Below are 9016 nucleotides of genomic sequence, written 5' to 3'. Positions count from 1 at the left end.
TCCTGGTTGTTTTATTTTGGCCCTTCATGAATATCTTTATATGATGCTATGTTTCATTACGTAAATTACAGTACTGCATACAGGGCAGTCTCAAAGATTATTTAATGTTTTATTCGTTGTAGAAGTCTTTGCAAACAACGTCAAATACAATATCTTTGAAATTTTTATTGTGATGTGTTGGAACACCACGTACATGGTGTGAGTGTATAGTCATACTGAAGTTGGCGTTCGCTACAGGCATCGTGATTAGAAGCACATTAAATTCTGAGATTTCATATACCTTGCACAAATTTTCTTCCTATTCGTAGTACGAATCGCAGTACATCGTTGCTTGAACATAATTTCAGCTACCGCAGTTTAGTACCGGTGCACTATGGCATCTGTTTTCCCTTACATTCAAGACGCAAGTACAATATATAAAGAGATCCAGAAGAGAGAAGATGAAGCTGAAGAAAACAGAAGAGCTGAATATGTTTCAGCTTTAACTATTCAAAAAACAGTGCGCGGATTCCTAGAAAGACAGCATATTCGTCGGTTAAATGCTGCTGCAGTAACTATTCAGAGACACTGGCGCGGGTATGTTGGCAGAAAATTGTATATGCATCTCCTCCAGAAAGCGGTAAACGATATGTACTGGCAGCATTACTGTACATCGGCAACACAAATACAGAAAATATGGCGAGGTTATGTTGTTCGAACACGAATCTTCAATTATTACGAGTTCAAAGCAAGAGTTAAAGAGGCGGTAGAAAAGGACGCAGAATTACTCGACAAGATGCAACAGAATAACGACAGATTCGAAACAGCGGTAATGGATGTGCTTGAGAATGAAGCTAAGCAGTGGGTGCTGTTTATTTTGTTTAAACTACATCATTTGGTGAGAACTACCAATCAACGCGGTATATATAGTAAAAATACAGGCACAGAACTATCGGCCATTGAGAAACAACTTAAAAGTCTTTCTTATACAAAATATGTGAAACTTTTACGTGCTCAGAGGAAACAAGCCAGTAAGATGATTTCATCTTCACTCGCCCTGAAGTATGGAATTGATTATGGCAAAGAAATTGAAAAGCTGCATAATACCAGCGTGATTCGTCAGGGTAAATACGAAGACCCCTCAAACAGAATTAAGTGTGTTCAACCTAAAGTTAACCGATTTTCTTTTCCACGCGTCAGATACAATGACAATCATCTAATTATGAAGCAAGCCCAATACCAACCTGCGAAGTTCAATCTCAGGGAAACTGATCCTGCCAAGAACGTGTGTGACAACGATTTCGTCAATATTTTACGTCCAATAGAATTATTTGATAAAATTAAGGTGTACGATAAAGATTCCTTTTGCCCCTTAACATGTGCTCTGGAAATTTTCTTAAAGAGATGTAATAATTCTTCTCCATGAAAGATACAAAACTGGAAACCTTAAGTCAGTTATGTGCTTTATTGTAGAATTAAGGCTAATGTATTGTCACAGTAGCACTACTGAATGGTGCAATTACGAGCATAAGTTTTTGGGAAGCCTGTATTTCTACCGAAACCTCTTGTCGTTCTACTTTGCGTCTGTGTCACCGAAGAGACACAGTTTCCTAGTTCATTATGAAATGAGTAAAGGATACCCTGGTGTGATGGTCATTTTGCCATGATTACTGTCGTTTTTTGTACCAGATCGTTAATGATTTACAGTTCAACAGAAACCTCTCATGTGAAAAAAGAAATTAAAAAATATGTATAAGAGGAAAATTACATGGCTATCATTACTGTACATCACTCATCATATGAAAAAATGACATTTAATACTCAGCTATCAATATTTTGCTATTCATACCTACTTGCTTTCTAACAAGCCTTTGTTATTACTAGTCACATAAAATTGTGCATCGCAAATGCTGGAAAAAATAAATTAAGGATATTTCACTATAAACGCAAAGATGTAAATCCAAAATAATTTGGGTCAACAGGAATATTAGATACTAGTCTTCGGTTTTGACCAGTGAAGTAATGTTAATGACAGCTGTGATGCGACATTTTGGTGCGTATTGTTACAGTTCGGTTGATAGCAAAGCCAACGAATATGGAAGCAAAACACCTCGTTGTGCCGACAAACTGATATGTAACTTAGCCCGTTTGAAAAAAATTGCCACCGATATCACTTTATAGTCGCCATGTTGTTTACGATATATGTTCCATGTTCCATACGCCACTGATCAAATCCGACGACAAGTAATATCAGTGCTGTGATGGGACATTTTGGTGCATATTGTCACAGTTCGGTTGACAGCGAAGACAACGAATATGAAAGCAAAACACCTCGTTGTGGTGACACACTGATGAAAAAAATTGCCACAATGTTTACGACACATGTCCCATGATTCATACGTCACTGGTCAAATCTGACAAGTAACGTTGTAATTCTGCACGTGAGACATTGGCAAAAAGACCTTAGTCAGAATAATGACTAGAAATGGTGTGGCTAGGCTCTGTGGTAGACCCCCGAACGTAAAAATGCTTGCTGTTTTTTTTATAGACCCATGAGCAAACTATTATGCGAAATAAATTATGTCCTGACAGTAGTTATGTCAGTTGTACATTCACTAATGTCACAAATACCGGTGATTAATAAATTTATACTCTTAATGAAGTCAGTGAAAAGAAATTCTGAATCACCACTTCGTTATACAGCTGACGGAAAGTAATAAATAAATTCAGTATATTTTCAAAGAAGCCATACCCTTTTTACGTTTACAGTGACAACTCATTGTGGCAACGGCGAATCACGTATTTTTTAAATTTTATTTTTACTTCAATTACTATTGGAACAAATTGGGAACCAGTCTAGTACAAAATCATGTTCATTTGGTCCCCTGTGAACATCCATGACGTCAAACAGAAATCATCAATAATTTTCTCGAAACTCACAAGCAGATTATTACTATGAACAACGTATTGTGAAAATCACAATTTAGGTTTCTAAAATGTACTTCATTCATTAGACAATAAATTAGAGGCTACTAAGTTTATTCATGATCTCTCAGATGTATTTGTTTGCGTAAATCACAATATCCTTTTACGTAAATTAGAATACTATGAAGTCCTAGCAGGTTCATCTATGTCCACATTCTGCAAACCTCTGAGAAGTGCATGACAGGGGGTACTTTCCGTTGTCTCACCTATTGCAGTTGCTAGCATTCCATTCGCGTATGAAGTGCTGAAAGAATGACTGCTTAAATACCTTTGAGCATGTTGGTGTAATCTTTTCTGTGCGTTCCCTACGAGAATGATTCATAGGGTCTGTACTAAATTCCTAGATTTTTCACTCTTCAGGCGATCGGAATTTTGTAAGTAAACTTTCATAGTATAATTGGTATCCATCTTAAAGCGTCTGTCAATCCAAGTTTTTCAGTATGTTGCGATGTTCTGCTATGAGTCAAAGAACCTGTGATTTCTTCGAATATGTTCAATACCATATATTCATCCTATTTGGTATGTGTCTAACACACTTGAACAAATTATAAGACGGGACCCGCATTGTAAGATTGCTGACCTTGTTGAAAGGTTGCCTCAGAAGTCTTATTCTTCTTCCAAAGCCCAATGTAGATTGTTGGGAACTCTGAATACTTTTTAAATGACTTTACGCAATACCATCAAAGTAGCCTTCCATTTTATACTTGTTTACTTTTGCAGTCCAAGTCGATTGTGATCGGCTTTTACATATAAAACTTGATACTTGTGTTAAGAGGCAAGTAAGCCACATAGACTTTAATGAATTTAAACTAAAGCGGCTGCTAGACGGTCAATACTTTTGACACCATTTCGAGGATGCGCTATGGTATTGAGAACATCATAAACCTTGGAAATATACTGCGCTGCCTCGAAATACTGTGGCAACAGCGACACATGGATATTTACGGTCTGCGCGCGTCTGCCACCATGAAGGTGGATTCACTGTATTTAATAATTCAGAAATAATCATAGAGAAACTGAACTGTTTCGTGTACTCAAAAACACTCGCTAGCACATAGGCTACATGTGTTGTAATGATTTTGAAAAAATATCGTTTAGATACCATTAATTATAAAATTATGAAAATTTGGTGTTTTGCTTTAATTCTCGCACTCAGTATTAACAGAAAACCTGTGAACTGTAACGGCACGAATTTAGAACCATCACGAAGGCATTTAAAACATTATACAGATTGTTTCCTTATATTGATCATGGATTTACGGATACGACATCCTCCGCATGCCCTCACTAGCCGAGATAAGAGATTTATTATTACCACGAGATTCTAGTGATTCTCGATGCAAATCTTTTCACTTCATTATTTGCGATTGATAAGCATAAGGGAAATAATTTACAGGTCATAGAACGAGAGTAAGGTGTGGATGAAGCACTCCTCAGGCAAGAAAATGGAAATTTTGCCATCTTGTATAGCAGAAACAGAATATATAGACTGTAGCATATGATCACTAGGACGGTCTGGGGACTGTTACGAAATCCCATGGTGCTACAAAAATATGAAACTGATTGTGAAACCCTGAATGTTCAAGCTATTAGCCGGCCGAAGTGGCCGTGCGGTTAAAGGCGCTGCAGTCTGGAACCGCAAGACCGCTACGGTCGCAGGTTCGAATCCTGCCTCGAGCATGGATGTTTGTGATGTCCTTAGGTTAGTTAGGTTTAACTAGTTCTAAGTTCTAGGGGACTAATGACCTCAGCAGTTGAGTCCCATAGTGCTCAGAGCCATTTGAACCATTTTTTTTTCAAGCTATTAGACCAAAATTGTATTGTGCTCTGTTACTTCAAAAGTTGTGAACTAGGATATCCATCGTACATCCGTGACCATGTGTGACAGTGCATTCGTATCAAAGACTCGGGCCGCATTTAACCTTGTCTAGATGAGAGGTATCGTCTTTGGGAGTTACTTAAAACACTTTTGAACTCTGAAGCCATCCTGCACCACAACAATGAACGTACACATAATAAAATGTGTTTCAAACTTTGAAACATTCTCCCAATTGGGTTTGCCAATAGGTAATAAACATATCGATCAATATTTACTATTACTTACAGGAAAATGGTAGGTGGTTTCTTGAAACATTTCCGTTTCTTATGTTAAATCATAATGTAAAAACGTCAGGTGTAAGTAGCAACAATGTAGACAAGTTTTTAAAAAGCTATAAAAATAATTTTGCTGTGAAATTATTTTATTATATTATTAATTACTGTAGTAGAATGAAGGACTGAACACTTCCGTCACATGCGGTGGCAGCTATGGCGCTTTAAATTGCTTCACACTATTGATGACTACAGAAAGCCACAGCCACCAACATTTCTTTTTTTTTTTTTTAATCTGATCAACAAATCCCTTTGAAACTTCCTTCTTTGAGCCTTCATTGCACTTGAGGGACACTACAATAAAATAAAATCACATTTGCATTGTCAAATTCTGAAAAATTATATAATGTGACTTTTTTCCTCGGCGATATTTATTCTCAATTCTCGAGCATTACTGTACTGTAGTCAACGCAACAGTGATCATCTTCATCAATACTTTTGAGTGAAAATGAAACATTTGTAGTTGTTCCAAAGTACCCCACTAATGGGCACAGAATTATGTTTAAAGAAAGAAATTTAAACAACCCTGAGGAGGTAACAAAGAATTATCAATGTGATATCATCAGAAACAGGATAGTCTATGCATATGTTTTCATGAAATTGCCAGGAATTTCATATGTTGGCTCGTAGAAAAAATTTTTCAAAGAAAAATTTTCAGGTCTAAAATCGTCAGCAACATAAACGATATGTACAGATGGTAACTTGATTCATTTATCTCAGTTTCTGGCTGAAGTTACTGTTAGTCGTATGTTGGTTCAGAATCATACACAAAACAGTTAGGTATATTACCCACACGACGATGGCAATATTAGAAACAAGATAACTGCATATCGTTTCAACTTCCCCCACTGTTTCAAGTAACCCTATTTTATGGAACTTATTTTTAGATCATATTGAAAAGAAGAAAAACCATTTCTTACTATTTGATCCTATAACAAAATCTGAAGTAAATTCTGAATGATCTGCACACACACGTAACGTCATTGGTTATGTAAGTACATAGATGCAATATTCACAACAAATATGTAAAGCGCATTCCCCGAGTTTTCTTACAGATTGAGCCAAAGTTCAGACACTTAACAATAAGTACTATAAGCGGAAATGTACCAGGTCATGCATAAAATCATGTAACAGGACATTTCGGCGTTGCCTCCGTTCTCACATCATTTCTTATAACAAGTGTGGAAACTGTCCGGACTTTTTGGGACAAAAACCGATAAAGATACGCCTAGTAACACTAAAATATTGCTGATTATACCACAATCCATGAAAAAGAAAAATTTACTTTGGTGTAAAAATGTTAGCTTTGTCATCCTTTGACTCTCTCTTTCATCCAAATAATTTCTGATTTGGCCTATCTTATTTCAAGCATGCACTTGTGTCTATGGAACTTTTCACATACTACCACACACACAAGTTTGAACACGTCAACATTCATTAGCAGACACAGGATTTTTTTTTGGTCAGGATGTCGGTCGGTTCTGTCGGATGATAGGATGTTTCATTACCCCTTTGTGGATCGGCGGTTAGTCGTTTGACCGAAAAGTCGCTTTATTTTGGATCGAAGCGGAGGTCATCCTCGCATCTACAAATGCGCCCTTGCTCACTCGTGCAGCATTACTGAGTAAACTATTTAATTCAGGACGAGTAGAATGTTCATGTGCAAGGTTACCTATGTCACACAGACAACAAGAAGCTTCCAGATGAATTTAGGATCCAAGGTATACATCGCCCTACTCACCGATGTAATGCTTCATTACGACACTGTCAGTAGCTACTTTCTTTTAAACAGAAACTGTCATATGTAACTAAAAGAGCAATTACACAAAGGCTCTTCTGATTATACCATCAATGATTCTGTGGGAAGTATCAGAATTGTGAGAGATATTGACGATTATCAAAACTCAATTTCCAGCTTCAAGGCCAGCCCCAATTCACGCGCGGTTATGTGTAAAAGAATTCTGGCGTTCGATCGGTGTCCTGCTAAGCGTGTGAAAGTGTGAACGATTTCCAACATTAAAAAAAAAAAAAAAAAAAAGGAACCTACATTTGTGAAGATACGTGTCATCGTTACTTACAAGCGAATAGTCAGACTTGTCATGCCGAAACATGTATTGCCTTTTTTTAGCACTGTTATTTAACTGTGCAAAAGATTCGTATGCAGAATTGTAGCTGCTGACATGGACTGGAAGTCACCGGAAAATATCACGAACATGGCTGTGTTTTCTGCTTGGCGCTTGCAGCGACGGCTGGCCACCCCTGGAAATGGCGAGTCGCGAGCGTTGTGCTCATGGTCAGGAAGTGCGGCCGGCTTATCGCGGCGTTCTCTAAAGAGGAACATCGCTGCACGGTTTTGGTGGAAAGGGGAAACGAATATTCGCTTCTGTGGCATGCACGTCCTTTTAATTTCTGGTACGTATTTCGAAACATACCGTCCTGAAACTGGTTAGAGATGTGAAAGATGTGCTGTACATGTTCATCTATGCTCCACAAGCCACTTTACGATGAACATTCAATCTCCCGTCACAGGTGATGGCGAACCCTGTAAACGTTTTGCTGCTTGCCATGGATATATACCACAGACGCCAAATGAAGCAATCAACAGAAAACACGCGTGAAGACTGTGTGTTGTGCGACATGGTTGTTAAACTTCTAGACGAGCATGTAAATGGCGCAGACTTGTGGCTAGAAACAACTGAAACACTCGATATTGCAGACTGTGAATCTACAGACGGCGAAGACACCGACGAAAGTTGCACTCATGAAGGCTCTTCGAGTGATAGTGCCACGTACCATCATCAATTATCTCCGAAAGTAACACCAGCAACTACAATTACCTAATCAGACAAAGAAAAAGCGGTGACGTATTGGTTGATCGAAAGTGGTAAGAAACGCCTACGTATCAGTACTGTTCAAAATAAGTATTCTGAACGTGAATTGTATAGATGGAAAAAGGAAGTCGCTGGACGACGTAAAAGTCGACTGGAAATTGCGACGGAGATAAATGCGCGACTTTTTGAGCCATTTACCGATGCCAGGCAACAGTCATGTAGTGTCAGCGATACAACTTTGGGTGATTGGGCATTAGATTGCCAACGCGATAGGCGCTAAATAATTTACAGCTTCTCAAAGTTGGATTAGTCGCTTCAAAAGATCACATAAAATTGTAGCAAGAAAAATAACAAAATTTGTATCGAGAAACAGGCCGGAAAATGAAGTGACACAAATCGAAATGATAGAAGCTTTTCTTACGAATGCAAAAAATAAGATCGCTAGTTTTAGTGAACCGTACGTGCACAATGCAGATCAGTCAGGTTTTCAAAAAGAAATGCGTGCGAAAAGAACACTGTCATTCAAAGGGGAAAAAGATATTGAGGCGATTGCGCAGTCCACGACTGCACTCACCCATTCATACACTAAAATGCCTATAATTAGTCTGGATGGTTCACTGCTGCCTAAACTATATGTGTGTGTCTTCAGGAACCAACTGGACAGAGAAAATTATTGTGTGCAGATCACTGCAATTTCCTGTCTATCACTGTGACAATATTGTCAAGCTGCAATCAGTAGTACATTATCAATTTTCCACCCCACGGTTTCAGAATTTGATTAAATATGCGTGGCACCCCTCGAAATATACTGATACTAGGCCTGATTCATTCCTAACACCAGCCCAGTTTTGTCTACGGACATCTAACAACGTCTATGATTCGCAGGGCTGTCATATGTCGTATTTGCTAGTATGTTCTTGGTGCACAGAAAAAGCTATGTTTTGAACATTGTATCAATATTTCGCATTTTTGCGATAATTACAAGAAATAAAATTTGGACGTCTTCTAAACCGTAGATTTATTTGTGTCTCTTTCATAGCTATTTGGAAAGAATGTTGTAGATAACATAT

General features: G+C 38.0%; 1 protein-coding gene across 1 annotated transcript; it reads left to right on the top strand.

Annotated features, from left to right (window-relative positions):
* Window positions 1-373: 373 nt before the first annotated feature.
* LOC126485011 (spermatogenesis-associated protein 17) lies at window positions 374-6076 on the top strand. Its single transcript, XM_050108616.1, has 3 exons — window positions 374-407; window positions 480-1103; window positions 6003-6076. The coding sequence occupies exons 1-3, from the start codon at window positions 374-376 to the stop codon at window positions 6074-6076; spliced, it is 732 nt and encodes a 243-aa protein (XP_049964573.1).
* Window positions 6077-9016: the final 2940 nt, after the last annotated feature.

The sequence above is a fragment of the Schistocerca serialis genome, chromosome 6, assembly GCF_023864345.2.
Source record: "Schistocerca serialis cubense isolate TAMUIC-IGC-003099 chromosome 6, iqSchSeri2.2, whole genome shotgun sequence".
Lineage (NCBI taxonomy): Eukaryota > Metazoa > Arthropoda > Insecta > Orthoptera > Acrididae > Schistocerca > Schistocerca serialis.
This window is presented reverse-complemented; position numbering and strand designations above follow the sequence as displayed.